The sequence below is a fragment of the Protobothrops mucrosquamatus genome, unplaced genomic scaffold, assembly GCF_001527695.2.
Source record: "Protobothrops mucrosquamatus isolate PMUCROS unplaced genomic scaffold, P.Mucros_1.0 scaffold1635, whole genome shotgun sequence".
In the NCBI taxonomy this organism is placed as follows: Eukaryota; Metazoa; Chordata; class Lepidosauria; order Squamata; family Viperidae; genus Protobothrops; species Protobothrops mucrosquamatus.
Genome location: NW_015387794.1, coordinates 298,281 through 313,673, shown reverse-complemented (window position 1 = coordinate 313,673; position 15,393 = coordinate 298,281). Strand labels below are relative to the sequence as shown.

The 15,393-nt window shown below is 35.5% G+C and overlaps 1 protein-coding gene across 1 annotated transcript in view; it reads left to right on the top strand.

Annotated features, from left to right (window-relative positions):
• SBF2 (SET binding factor 2) overlaps positions 1-15,393 on the top strand; it is a 210,926-nt gene that overhangs the window by 72,891 nt on the left and 122,642 nt on the right. Inside the window, exon 3 of the mRNA XM_015822660.1 lies at positions 7,078-7,215. Within this exon, the coding sequence (XP_015678146.1) occupies positions 7,078-7,215 (138 nt within the window). The remainder of the gene's footprint in view (positions 1-7,077; positions 7,216-15,393) is intronic.

The window sequence follows — 15,393 nt, the reverse complement described above, 5'->3', positions numbered from 1 at the left end:
TCCTTGTTGAGCTAAGCCAAGCTGCATACTAATGGCGTTACACATCTGGGCAAGTTCTTAGCTTCATTTGCAGTCACAGTCCATTTCATGCTCTATTTGTGGAGCAAACTGACCATCTATTTAGCTTGGCTAATGCAGTATTTTATTATGCTCTTCATTAAATCCTATGGAAGTCCATGTTATATATATTGAGGCGTATATCATGTTCCTGAAATATTTCCTAATCTTCCAGTCTTTCCATGGTATCTGTTATACTGTTATTTCTATGTGGCTATAAACATGATTTACGTCTCCTTGGAGGCAGTTCAGCTCCATGCACTTTTGGATAAAATCTACGTTTTATTCGCTACATTTAGCACAGAAGAGCTGGGAAATTAATTTCCAATCTGTTCTGCTCCTGCCTTATCCTGGATAGGGCAAATCCTTGACGTACTCCAGTCAGCTGCACAATGAATGGATCAGTTTTGTCAGTTTTAAGTGAGATTTCTCTGAGTACCATCAGAGGGAGTACATTAGGCAAGTGATATTGATGTCACTTTTTTAAAACACCAAATAGGTTTCTTTTTACATGCTTTATATTTTAAACACCCACTGGTTGGGATTTTAACTGAGAAATTCTTATGCAGATTGTGTATATGAAGGTGTGTGAGAGGGAATGTATGTATTTTATAATGTATATAACACTCTGGAAGGATAGGCTAAGCAATATTTCCTTTTCCTTTCCAAACTCTCCCTTGACAAAAATCAGAGTGTGTCTGATGGTACTTTTTCATACTAACAGCTACAGTTTACAAGTTATTTTTATTGATAACTGTTGATAACTGTTTTATATCAGTATGGCATTTCCACAGTGTAAACTACAGGTAGTGGTCACTTACTAACTGCAGTTGGGCTAGCAACTCCATCAATAAGTGACAGGGTTGTAAAGTGAAGTATCACATGACAACATCTGACTTACATCAATTCTGGCTGCAGCCATTAAGTGAATCATCACAGGTTGTTAAGTGTGATATCATGTAACTGCAATCTATGACTTCCTGCCAGCTTCCCCATTGACTTTGCTTGTTGGAAGTTGGCTGTGAAGATTGCAAGTGGTGATTACATAACTGTCCTTTAGAGAATACTATGTCACTTCTAATGATCAGTCTTTTTCTCTCTTCTAAAGAAATATGTCTTTGTTCTTCCTCACAGGAACTTGTAAGCCATAGATACTAAACATAGAGGGGTGTGATGGCTCAGTAGTTAAAGATGCTGAGCTTGTCAGCTGGAAGCAAACAGCCTGGGTTTGAGACCTGAACGCTGTGCAACCGAGTGAGTTCCTCTTCCTTGCTGCAGTTCCTGTCCACCTAGCAGTTTGAAAGCATGCAAATGCAACAGAATACAGTAACAGAGTACTGTACGCTTTGGCATATAGCTATGCTGGCCACATGACCACGGAAAATGGCTTTGGACAACACTGGCTTCCTCGGCCAAGAAACAGAAATAAGCACTACATCCTAGAGTCAGACATGACTGGTCAGGGAAGGGAAACCGTTACCTATCAAACATAATGCATTAAACTAAGAAAAATGTATCACTAATATACTATATATAAAATTACAGAAACGTAATTCAAATGAATTTAACTGTCATTGAGAAATTGGCTTATATGGAGAATGATGAGAATATAAAATGTGTACATAAAGGTAGAATCAGATAGTTGAATCTATGAAATAAAAAATCTCTTATGTCTTTCCGATATTCAACCATATTGAATAATTTGAGATAATTAATGGAGGACATAATATAATAGTCTTAAATTCAGAAAGACAGGCCCCAAATGAGTATTAGAGGAATTTTCCCCCATTATGCATAGTTTGATAGTGGGAACTGAATATTAAGAAAAACAATGAGCTACATTTCTCTGAATATGTTGAAGCAAAGGGCCCAGATGATCCCAAATTACCTTTAGAGGAAAAAAGAGGTAGGGATTTTCCTGTTCTTTACATGTTAGTGATATTTTCTTGTAATCAATCGGTTTTCAAATATAGGGGTATTCGGTTATCTCTTTCATTATTTATTGTCTGGGAAGATAATCATTGCATTGCAGCTTGTTGACAAGAATATTACTCATACAATCCTTTTGACTAAGTTCCTTGACTGGTCAATGAACAGGTGAGTGAATTTCCAGGAACTTAATGTTGAAGGAGATAGATTGGTGTTTTGCATACAAAAAAACTGAGAACATGGACAAATCTTTGTTATAACAGCCTTGCTGTCTGCTCTTAAAACATCTTTGCCCATTTCAAGAGCAAGTTTCTTATAAGAGTTTCTGATTGCTGATATTCCATTACCACCTACATAGACATCTTTTTCCCAACCTTGCCATTTGTTTGCATCTGTGTAGAATTGACTTGATTTTTATTATTCACAACTGCTGTTGATGCATTTGACTTTGTTTCATAAAGATTTGTCTGTGCTACTGTTGACTTTACTGTTCAGAACATATTTGATGTTGGATTTGATGCTGGATTTGATGCATTCCATTCATAGCACTCATAGTATTCATAGCAATGTTCTCTACTCTTTCATGTACTTTGCTCTGCAAAGTTTCTAGGAAATTGCTATTGACAGGATGCTAGTCACAGAAAGACTTCAATAAATGCTAATAGAACTGAGACTCAGCCTCCTTCCATTATTTGTAGTAGAGGCAGTGGTATGCTGGTAAATGTTTAAGAACTAAGTTTTCTCGTTACATTGCTGCCGCCATGCTGCAGCCAGTTACCACACTAAGTGTTGGGGCTCAGCTGTGCTCTCAATCAGCTTGCAAAATTCCTGAAAATGTAACAGCACACCACTGAGTATAGGGCTATTTTACAATCCAAAAAACTGTTCAAGATGCAGCAGTTGGAGACCAGAATCTATTGAGTCTCCTTCAAGAGGTTTTATTTAAAAAAAAAAAAAGTGAGGAACAGATCTTATGAAAAAGGTAGTTGAAAATTAGAAGCAAAAAAGCCTTGAAATTCCAATATACTGTATAATTCATTGCCTTACTCACTCAGGTTGGTTGTTTTTGTTCTGATATTAATACTGATATTGGCAGAACTCATTGAAACAATGCAAGAAACTTGACGGAAACCATATTCAGTGTCTTCAGTTTCCAGAATATTGAAAATCTAAACAGAATAGTGTAAATGATTACTTTGTCATCTATATTCAACTTCATATGACTGCTGCAAAAATATCATAAAATTGGATCTGGTCAATTTAGGACCAGAATGACTTACAAACAGAAATTCCAGGTTCCATTGTGGTCGTAAGTCGAAGACTACCTGTAATTTAAAATATACAATAACCATATTCTGACAGCATATCATTTAACAGTATAACATCCTCCATCACTGCTTCCCTCCAGTGTAAATAGATTGTCTCCAGAAATAAAATGGGCCCTTTTACTTATGTTCTTCTGACAAATTGTTGAGATCCGGTTGTTTCAGAAGGCCTTCATAGATTTCAGTGTTAATGTTGTGAATGAAATATGGCACAGGTAAAAGCTTCCAAAGAAAATCTTGAAGGATCCGAATTACTGTTACAGATGGAGAGGGACACTAGCTTGATATCCTGGGTTACAAGCTCTACTGTATGTTGGAGTCCCCAGAATCTGACATAGAATTAAGAATGTTTTTATTTTTTTTCTACCAGCCTTCATTTGTCTTTCAATTCTGTAAGGGCTGTAGAGATTTTGGTATGTATTAGATCAGTGGTTTTCAACTGGTGATACACATATCACCAGTGGTACTTTGGCACCTGGCAGGTGGTACGCGACCCCTAGCCAAGTGTAGCGGGGGAGAGAACCAGCTAAAGCGGCACCGCACAGACTTGGAGGAGATCAGCTGGGGCCTGGCGCTGATCCTGGCACTTCCGCTGAGCCCTGACAGCCCTGCAGAAGCGCGGATCAGCTGTCAGGGCTCAGCAGCGCCAGAATTAGTGCAGGCAGGCAGGCAGGCAGGCAGGAAGGAAGGAAGGAAGGAAGGAGGTGGGAATGAGGAGAGAGGCAGGGTGGGAGGGAAAAAGGAAGGAAGGAACACCCCCCCCCCATGGTAACCACAATGTTAATGCGGCCCTCAATGAAATTGAATTTTACACCCCTGATATAAAAGGTTGTTAAGTGAATCTGGTTTCCCCTTTGACTTTGCTTGGCAAAAGGTTGCAAAAGGGGATCACATGTCCTTGAGACACTGCAGCCATCATAAATATGAATCAGTTGCCAAGCATCCGAATGTAAATCACATAATCCTGGGAATGCTGAAACAGTCATAAGTGTGAAAAATGGCCATAAGTCACTTTTTCAGTGCCATCGTAACTTCGAACAGTCACTAAGCGAACTGTTGTAAGTTGAGGACTACCTGTACTTTATCACTTTTTTCCCTTTTGGGGGGGGTCATCAAGTTTTTAACACCTTGCTAGACAACTGGTGGTACTTGGATATTGCCATATCCTAAAAGCGGTACAGTGGGTGAAAAGGTTGAAAAGCCCTGTATTAGATGGTGTCTGATGTGCTTAAATAACTCTGCTGATTGGTTAGTTTGTGAAATAACTCTGATATTCATATGCTGCATTTTAATTGTGGGCTAAACAACCTATAATCAGTTGTTTAGTTGTATTTACATAATATGTAGTTCTAGTTTATCAGCATGACATTATGCTATTAACAACACTTTCTGTAGTGCATGTGGTTTTATCTGAATTTAACATGTCATAATTCACAATGTAGGGTGCTGATAATAACCTTTAAAAACCTTCATGGGTTAGGATCTGGATATCAATGAGACTGTTTCAAGTAGAATCTTGTGTGTGCTGGTTTAAAGTATGTGAAGTACAATGGAAGGAGGCTTGGAGACAAGTATTCTTGGCTAGAATTTCCCTCCTGTGGAGCCAGCTATTGTTAGTCACTAAGATTTGCCTGAATGAAGCTGCATAAAAGTACAATAAATTAATAAGTAAACATTGAGTGGTTTTGTACTTGAACTGCTTGATTTGTTTGAAGCAAGGACCAATCTTGAATCATTTTTATTAAAAATCTGTGCACTGAAAAGGCTATGTTATTGTTAATTGTTACATTACATGACTTTCGTTATAATTTATATCTATATAATGTCCATCTGGACTGAAGCAACAGAGAAATTAAATGAATAAATAATCTTAGAACATCTGTATAAAGTGCCGTAAATATAGCAGAATATATTGTTAAACAGAATTTCTTCTTGAAAGGGCATATGACTTATTTTGTTGCATATAATAGTGTTATGCATCTGATACTTAGTAGAAATATCTAAATAACCAACGTGATCTGCAGTATATCATTGAATATGTCATTCATGTTGCTTGTTTAGTAAACTGATAGCTAGTTCATGTAATATTTTCACATACAAAATCATAACATTCTTTTTGTTTATTAAATATTCAGAAAATATGCTTTTCTGTTGTGTTCTTTAACTTAAATAATCTTGATTCTTGTGGACAATGCAACTGTGAATAGAATAGTCATAGATATCATTCAAAAATACTACAATTATTAGAATTTATATTTAGTGCATGGTCAAGTCTCCATCAGGTTAAGCTGGTATTTTCATGTAGTATATATTCATGTAGTTTTCCTTGTAATAGGTCCAAAAATAATTTGCCATTGTTTTTTTCTGGAGTGATGTTCAATGAGCTAGTCTCCTAGTTGTATACTAACCGTGCCTGACCTTGCTTAGCTTCTAAACTCAGAGAAAGTTGGTCCCGTGCTTCTCCTGTTCAAACCAGGGTATAAGCGATAAACAAGTACCATTTGCTTGGAGTTGCTTGGAGAAAGAATAACAGAATAACAGAATTGGAAGGGACCTTGAAGATCTTCTAGTCCAACCCCATGTTCAAACAGGAGACCCTATACCAGGGGTCTTCAAACTTGGCCCTGGCTGAGGAATTCTGGGAGTTGAAGTCCACAAGTCATAAAAGGGCCAAGTTTGAAGACCCCTGCCCTATATAATTCCAGACAAATGGCTTTCCAGTTTCTTCTTAAAAGCCTCCGGTAATGGAGCACCCACAACTTCTGAGGTTAACCATTCCACTGATGAAAATTTCAGAAAAAGAATCTGAACTATTTCATTAGCTTTATTAGTTTTTTTACATGTATTAAATAAAATTTTATTGAAGGACAGAACAGGTTTTCTTTCAAAATATTTTGATTCAGACTTCATTTTAGCATTCTTTTTTAAACTATAGATTATGAAATGAGATCAGAAATATTCCTTGTATTATCAGAGAGTCTTCTAAAGATTTATGGAAGCAATAAGCTTTGGGCATTATTTTTTTAAAGAAAAAAATCTCATTAGAGAAGTGCTTAAATACTTGCCTAGCTGAAGATTATAAATGCAGCACCAATTTTTAGGTTTGTTTGTGGGAAATAAAATTCTATTTTGTTATGCAAGTATCATGTTACCTGAATTAGTCTGCATAATAAATTATGTATTTGAATGCTTCTAGACCAGAGGTCCCCAACCTTTTGGGCACCAGGGACCAATTACATGGAGAAAGGTTTTTCCACGGACCGGAGAGTATATGGTTTTGTGTGCTGACCGGTTTTGTGCGGATCGGTTGCTGGCATGCTGCGACTTGGTATCGGTCCACGGACCGGGGGTTGGGGATCCTTGTTCTAGACCAATAGCTATGTATCAGAATGAAACACTGCAAGAGTCAACTCTTTATAAGTCAGCATGAATTACAGTGTTTTTAAAATATATGTTAGTAAATATATATTTACTAATGTATTAGTAAATTTTGATGGAATCTGGTACAAAATCAGAAGAAAAATAAAAGCTAATTTTGAAAATCAGTAGAATATCTGCAGTGATTTTTAATTTTTTTTTGCAATTCCTGCAGCCTGGATTTCTTATATTTCTGAATTGATGTTAGGTCCACACAACATTACTTTTAAAATATCAGATTATATGCTCTTTCAATTGTTAATTATTTTATAAAATAAGTTTTATTCTTGCTCTCTAATATATCTTTGCATTAATTTTTTTCTGTGCTTGCTTTTTTTTTTTTTTTTAGTTTTGTCAACCTGGAGGATGGCTTTTATCCAGAGAAAGGAAGCAGCCTACATTTTTTGTGGTGGTTTTGACAGATATAAACTCTGAACGACACTATTGTTCTTGCCTAACATTCTATGAAGCAGAGATCGATTTGCAGGTAAATATGACAAAACATAATGTGAACAAGTAGGAGAGCACCTAAAATATTTTTTTTCAACTTAGAGGGCACTGAATTACCTTTATATATTTACTAGCTCACTCTCTGCCAGATAACAGAAAAACAGAGATGGAAGGGCCTTGGAGGTCTTCTAGTCCAACCCCCTGATCAGGCAGGAGACCCTATACATTTTAGACAAATGGCTGCCAATCTCTTTTTAAAGCCTCCAGTGATGGAGCACCCACAACTTCTGAAGGCGAATGGTTCCACTGGGTTGTTTCTCTCTTTGATTGGTTTCCATCTATTGCTTCTTGTCCTACTTTCTAGTGCTTTGAAAAATAGGTTGACCCCCTTTTCTTTGTGGCAGCCCTCCAAATATTGGAACACTACTATCATATTTCTTCTAGTCCTTCTTTTCACTAGATTAGATATAGTCCTATAGTTCTTCATATGTTTTAGCCCCCCCATCCCCTAATCATCTTTGTTGGTCTTCTCTGCACTCTTTCTAGAGTCTTAACATCTTTTTTATATTGTGGTGACCAAAACTGGATGCAGTATTCCAGTGTGGCATTACCAAGGCTTTATAAAGCAGCATTGACTCTTCGTGTGATCTTGATTCTATCCCTCTGTTAATGCAGCCTATGTCAGCTCATAGGTATTTAAGTGATTGTCCACTGGGACTCCAAGATCTCTCACGCGGTTACTGCTATTGAGCCAAGTTTTACCTAGTCTGTACCTATACATTTGGTTTTTCTTCCCTAAGTGTAAAACCTTACTTTTCTCTACACTGAATTTCTTTTTGTGAGATAGGGCCCAGTGTTCAAGTCTTGTCGAGATCCATTTGGACCTTGAGCCTATTTTCTGGAGTATTGGCTAATCCTTGATTAGTAGCTTGATGTCATCTGAAAATTTGACGAGTTCCCCTTATATTCCCTTGTCTAAATCAGTTATGATGATATTGAAGAGTACTGGGCCTAAAACAGAACTTTGAGGTACCCTACTGCTTACTTCCCTCCATGTAGATGTAGTTCAATTAAGGACTATATACATTGAGTGTGGTTTGACAGCCAGTTACGAATCCATCTGGTGTTGATGCTATCTATCCCACATTTTTCTAGCTTCCCAAGAAATAGGTTGTCATCTATTTTGAGAAATGCCTTACTGAAATCCAACTGTACAATGGATGGATGGAGAGATACAGATACTTCCTTAAGTAAATATATAGATACATATTCTGTATCTTCCTCCTGTTTATAACTTTAATCTACTTAAAATTCCTCCTTCACTTACACATTACCGATATCCATTCAATTTCAATAGGAACAGCTCTCTGCAGGGAATTATTTGCTCTGTTTGCAATAAGAAACAACAGTTAGTTCTGAATCTTGAATTAAATTTAATATTTACATTAAACAAGTTTCCAAATAAATTCTGAAATTTTTAACAGTTGGTCTAGTTTTAATGTATGTTTCATGTATCAATGTTTAATTCATTGCATTTAGCCTCTTCTCAGAAACATACTCAGAAACATTTACTTGAATTTTAAGTGCTTTTGTTGTCTAACTGAAATATTTCCCATAATTGTTTTGTATTTTCAGATAACAATTCAACATAACATTTAAGTAGTGTTAAATGATTTGATATCAGTTTTTTCTTACTACATTCCAGTAGAATTTGTTTAAACATCCTGCTCCCTCTGGTGGTTGTGAATTGGAGGAAAGCAGATCTGCAAATCTAATTTCATTTTTATTTCTATGTTATATAATAAAATGCAAAGTATAATGGTGCAGTGTTCTAAAATACGGGGTCTATGTAAATTTTTTAAAAAATATGAAAATTTATATGGGATTGATCTCTATATGTTTATATAATTGCAAATTACACACACTCCTATTTATTTTTTCAATCATTATTCAGATTTGAAATGGAATATGTTCCCCTTAAGATAAATGTATTTAGATATGAATACATTCCTTAAAATAGAAATGTTGGTTTAGATTTTGGGTGTAACCTGTTTGGCAACTTCTTTTTAAAATATGTTTCTTATTAACATTTGGATACTTCTGAGTAATCCAAAAATAGTTACTGAATTAATTGACCCATTTTGGATTTTTAAATTATTTGTCAATGACATATTATTTGGCATGAGGGGATTTAGTGGGAAAATCTAAGCTGTATTCAGATAAAGCAATATGTACTTGTGATTTTTTTTCTACAATGTTTTAAATTGTTTCCTTTTAGCATTGCTTTTTGGCTAAAATCAGATAGAATTCTCTTATAATATTGTGAATAATAGTAAATTTTTCTTTTCTTTTGCAGTTTTATTATTCAACATTGCTTGAATCATGATAATATGTTTAATCTCATTAGCTTTTTTTTATCCTAGGAACATTATTATAAACAACTTTATAAATATTTCTTAATTTATATCTATTTACTTTGAAACTTAATTACTTAAGTCAGGTTTTTTTGTAAACTTCTTTCTGAACTCACTACTTTTCCCTTTTTATATCTAAGTGTATATATCAGTGATGGCGAACCTTTTAGAGACCGAGTGCCCAAACTGCAACCCAAAACCCACTTATGCATCGTCGGGTGCCGGGTGGGTGTGGCCCGTTGGGTGGGCGTGGCCCATTGGGTGGGCGTGGCTGCGGTGGTAACGGCAGACTGGGTGGGACTAAAAAGTTCAATGAAGTCCAACTTTGCAAGATCTTTTTTTTCCTGCGAGAAGTTGAAATTTATTGATTGATTGAACCTTTTTTTTTTTGCACACGCCGCGGAGGCCTAACGCGAAAAGGTTTTATAAAACCCAGCTGAAGGCCTAGGACTGGGGCGACAGCGCGCGTGCCCACAGAGAGGGCTCTGAGTGCTACCTCTGGCACCCGTGCCATAGGTTCGCCACCACTGGTATATATACTGGTGGACTCCAGGCTGCCAAATATTAGTCCACAAAAAGTGTATTGGTTTTTAGATGCTGTAAAGTAGGTAATATAATGACAAATGTATAGATAAATTTGTTTAGGAGAAATTCAGTTTACATCCCTGTGTCTATAATTTAAGTGGTCTGGAATAATTCTTGAAATTTTATGCTGACAGTAATTGACACAAAGGATTGATATAGCTAAAGGTATTATTTTGCCAAATTCAGTTCTAAAATATGTGTGGTACATTGAATGTATATATTTTAGTGACAATTCTTGTTAATTCTTGTTAACACAGTAATAGTAAAGTCCCTTTCTGTAGCCCCAAAAATAACAACTATGTTAAGTCCATAGAGCAATCACTGTATATTATTTTGCCAGTTAAATTTATTTCAGTGCTTTGGCATAGGAAATGCTTTTTTTAAAAAAGTTGTTGTACCATAATGTTTGTTCCTGTTCAGTTTAATTATCTGCTAGTACTTCTAGACATTGCCACCAAGTCAAATCACCTCACTCCTCTTAGGATCTTATTTCATATTATATTAGGATGTTACGGATTGCTTCTCCAGTGTTTCAGTTATGTTTTAAATACTTTCATAAGTAGCTCATTACTTCAAAAACTTTTGTTTGCAATCAGAATCTTCACCTAACATGCAATAGTTTTTAAAGACATACATAGTGTAACATGTTTTTTAGCTGAAGGAAGCCTACTGTTTTAAACTGTGTGTATAACATATAAATTATACCTCAATAGATAAGGTCTTCCTATACAACTTCAATAATACTGTATATTGAAAACATTCCTAATTAATATCATACCACATTGCTGAATTGCTTTCCAGTAAAAAAATGCTCCATAAATATGGATAAGCCAGCAAGTATATTCTATCTATCTTTCCATCTTTCTATCTATCATATGTATATATTATGGTAATTTTAGGATATAATCTTGACATATGTTTATATGAATCTAAAAGTATTTTAGACCATTTCTGATCAGTAATATATTTAAAGACATCATTGTATATTTTAAATTATGAAACTGTCAGTTTTTCTATTAGGAAAGTAAGCATCTCTGGCTTTGGCATAGACTAGAGAGAACAACTAAAGAAATATCAGAAAATTATGTATTTGGCAAGTGGACAGCCTTCCAATACTTTTAGTAGGGTGGGATGGAGAAAAGCAACAAGGAAAAAATGATTAGACAATAATATGAATAGACTTAGAGTGTTTTAGCCATAATATTTCAAATTATTTTATATACAGAGTTGATTTTGTTGTTGTTCTTATTTAAAAATGGAAGAGGGGCTGATAACAGATTGTTAATACTTTCTACCCAACTTGGCTTTTATTGATTTTTTTTATAATATACATCTAACATTAACTTTTAATATGGTTCATATAATGCATATATCACATTTTTCATTTCTTCAAAGGGCTCTGAATTCCAAATAACTCTATAAAGAGATGGAAGTGGCATATTGTTTTAATTCATTGTTTTTCATATTTATTTATAATTCTGTGGTAAGCTGTTTTGAGATGCATTTCAATGTGGAGTATAAAATATTAAAATAAGTAATATTTATTCCAATCTTCTGACAGACATATACAGTAGCATAAAGTCATATAACATTAAAATCAAAATTCAAATTTTAATGAAAACATAATAGTTTAAAGATATGTTAAATCATAAAATAGCTTGATTCTTTTCAATTCTTTCATAATTAGAAGTACTCCATCAATTTACAGAATGGATTACAATTTAGGGAGGATTCTGATGGAAGACATGGAGGAGATTTTTACTGACTTCTCCTGATATCTTTCTCCGAAATGTTGACATTTTAGAAAACATGGGGTAGGAAAGTTTGTAGCTTAATGGAAAAACTCAGGAAAGCTGGAGTGTTAGAATTCTTAGATTATATAGAATATTATTGTCAAATCCACAAATGAAATTTCCACATTGTGTTCAATATACTGGAACATAGAGAACTAGAAGCACTGTTAATGTTTTACCCTAAAATACTGTATCAGAGTAAACATTGTTGTCTAAAATGAGATTAAAATCATTTTATTAAACAAAGCTGCTGAAGGCAAGAAGCATCTTTCAATTTAGATATAACCAATTTTATTATTCATCAAAGAAATGTAGAAAGAATGCATGGAATTCTGGAAGCTATTGCCAGATACTTTTAAAAATAAAATATGTACTGTCTTTTGATGAATCAACCTGCCATCTTCCACTTACACACATAGACGCAAACACACCACACAAACGATCCTTAAGAAATCAGCATGTTATCAGTAAATGCCATAGAGTGAGGATTTCCAGTTTGTCACCTGCAGCTGCCAGCAGATTCATAAACACTATTATTAGTAGCCAGCAAGATCAATGCCCCACCTTAGTATCTTTTTATTTTTGGCATTTTTTAAAATGGAAAGTAATTTGCTGCAAAGTAGCAGCTTGGGGCCTAGTCTTTGTTTCTAAAAAATGTTTCATGGCCCAGTATCTACCAGGGGCCAAAAGATAAGAAACTGCAGCCACTGTTTTCTTCTGGAAATATGCCTACTGCTCAGAAGGAAGATGAAGTAATAGGCTTCATAAGAGATTAGAAATTGTGTAGAACAGCTTTACTGATTGTTATTTTGGTAGACAAGTCTTTATAATAGGTGTACCTGTTTTTTTTAAGTGCCCTCCAAATTTATGCTCTCCAAATTCCAAATATTCCCATCAATCAAGATATTTGGGAGGCCCTGCTTTATAGAGAGGTAAATATCCAGAAGTTCATTTTTAATAAGCAGGAACATATATAAAATTTGTTGAAGTATGTGATCATCTGGTTACTAAATGTGGGGGGGGGGGGGAAGGAGAGGGTTCTTGGATTATTCCTAATGGTAAAATAATATTTATTATTATCATGAGGTTATTTGTGCTTTATTTGTGCCAGATATACAGAATTGTGTAATGCCTTTTCCTCGTCCTCATAAATAAGGATGAGGATGTTAAAAACTTACAATAGATGTAAAGAAATAATTTGGCATCATCAGAGAGGAAACACACAATAACTGGAAACTCAGAACATTGTCTACAGTTTATTGGGTCATGTCGTATTTGTTAAACAATGCTAGAAATGTTGGAAATGAAAGAACATGTATCATCTTTGATACTGGTTGTGGCTAGTATAAACTTGATGTAATACTGTTTGTCTAATTACCATATATGGAATTTATGTCATTTATTTTACAAAATGCTGAGTAATATGTTTGAAAAAGCTGTCAGTTCTGCTACAATTTTCTGCAAAGCCACGACTCTCTTCTGTTCTGCATTCTGTTTACATTTCTTCTAGCAAAAGGAGGTTATATGATTTGTTTGCATGAAGGACTGAAATGTTGCCTTAGTTACAAGCTGGAATTTTAAAATGCAGGAATTAGTACTAAGTTTTAGGAATCCTGCATTTAGATTACTTTCTAGATATTTTCATCTCCTGATCTATCTTTTCCACTTGAGTAGGAGGAGTTAGGATGGACAATTTAGGTTGATAAGAGGTTTCTTATGTAAAAGGAAGCTGTATAAGAGACCAGTGCAAATCATAGAATCGTAGAGCTAGAAGAGATCTTAAAGATAATTTAAAGAACGTCTGCTTAGTTTAGAGTCCACTAGATCATCTCTAATAGATGATCATCTAGTCTGTTTGAAGCTCTCTAGAGATGGAGATCTAATTATCATCTGGCTGATAGTTCTACAGTCATAACATTCCTGATCTCTAGCCTGAACTTGTCTCCTTGTATTATTAATTCATCGGTTCTGATCCTGCCCTCTTGGGCTATAGAAATATGTCCACTCCCTCTTCTGTGGAAAACTTTTTTAGATATGAAGTCTATTATCTTATCTTAAGTCTATTATCTTATCTTAACTTGCATAAACAAAATAGAAATACAAGTTAAGATAGGCAAGAAAATGGTAAGTGAACACCTGTCCAGCATAGACGAGTTCAAATCACCAGGACCAGATGGATTATACCCCAAGGCTCTTAAGGAACTGGCAGATGTGATCTCAGAACCACTGAACTATATTTTTCAGAGATCCTGGAGCACTGGGGAACTACCAGAGGACTGGAAAAGAGCTGATGTAGTTCCCATCTTCAAAAAAAGGGGGGGGAAAGGACCCAGGAAATTACAGACCTATCAGCCTGACCTCAATACCTGGGAAGATTCTGGAAAAGATAATCAAACAATGAATCAGCGAACACCTACAGGCAAACAAAGTCATTACTAAAAGCCAACACGGGTTTGTCAAAAACAGATCATGCCAGACAAATCTTATTGCATTCTTCGACCAAGTGACAAAATTAGTGGACCAGAGGAATGCTGTGGATATAATTTACTTGGACTTCAGTAAGGCATTTGACAAAGTAGACCATAACCTACTACTTGAGAAGATAGAAAAATGCAGGTTAGACAGCACCACCACCAGATGGATCCGTAGCTGGCTGACCGGCCGTACTCAGTGTGTGGTCCTCAATGGAACCGCATCTACATGAAGGGAAGTGTGTAGTGGGGTGCCCCAGGGCTCTGTTCTGGGCCCAGTGCTCTTCAACATCTTCATCAACGATCTGGACGAGGGGATAGATGGGGAACTCATCAAATTTGCAGACGACACCAAGCTGGCAGGAATAGCCAACACTCCAGAAGACAGGCTTAGGATACAAGAGGATCTGGACAGACTTGAACACTGGGCGCTATCTAACAAAATTAAATTCAATGGTGAAAAAAGTAAGGTTCTACATTTAGGCAAGAAAAACCAAAGGTACAGGTATAGTATAGGGGGTACCTTGCTCAACAGTAATAACTGCGAGAGGGACCTCGGAGTCCTAGTGGACAATCATTTAAATATGAGCCAGCAGTGTGCTGCAGCTGCCAAAAAAGCCAACACAGTGCTAGGCTGCATTAACAGAGGGATAGAATCAAGATCACATGAAGTATTGTTTATTCTTTTTTTTTTTTTATGTTTTTTTTACAGTTTTATATTATGTTTTACATTCTGGGATTTTTTTTCTTTTCCAAGTATAAATTTTTATTATTTTCATCATAAAAAAGAAACACATCACAAGTACATCACAATGCTATAATAAAAACCCCACCCCCCACCCCCCACCCCCCGGACTTCCCAAACCTAATCCCAGGATACTATTCAAATAAAAGTAAACTAATATTAATATCCCTAACTCCACAAAATATTATTCTACATAAGTAGGTGAAA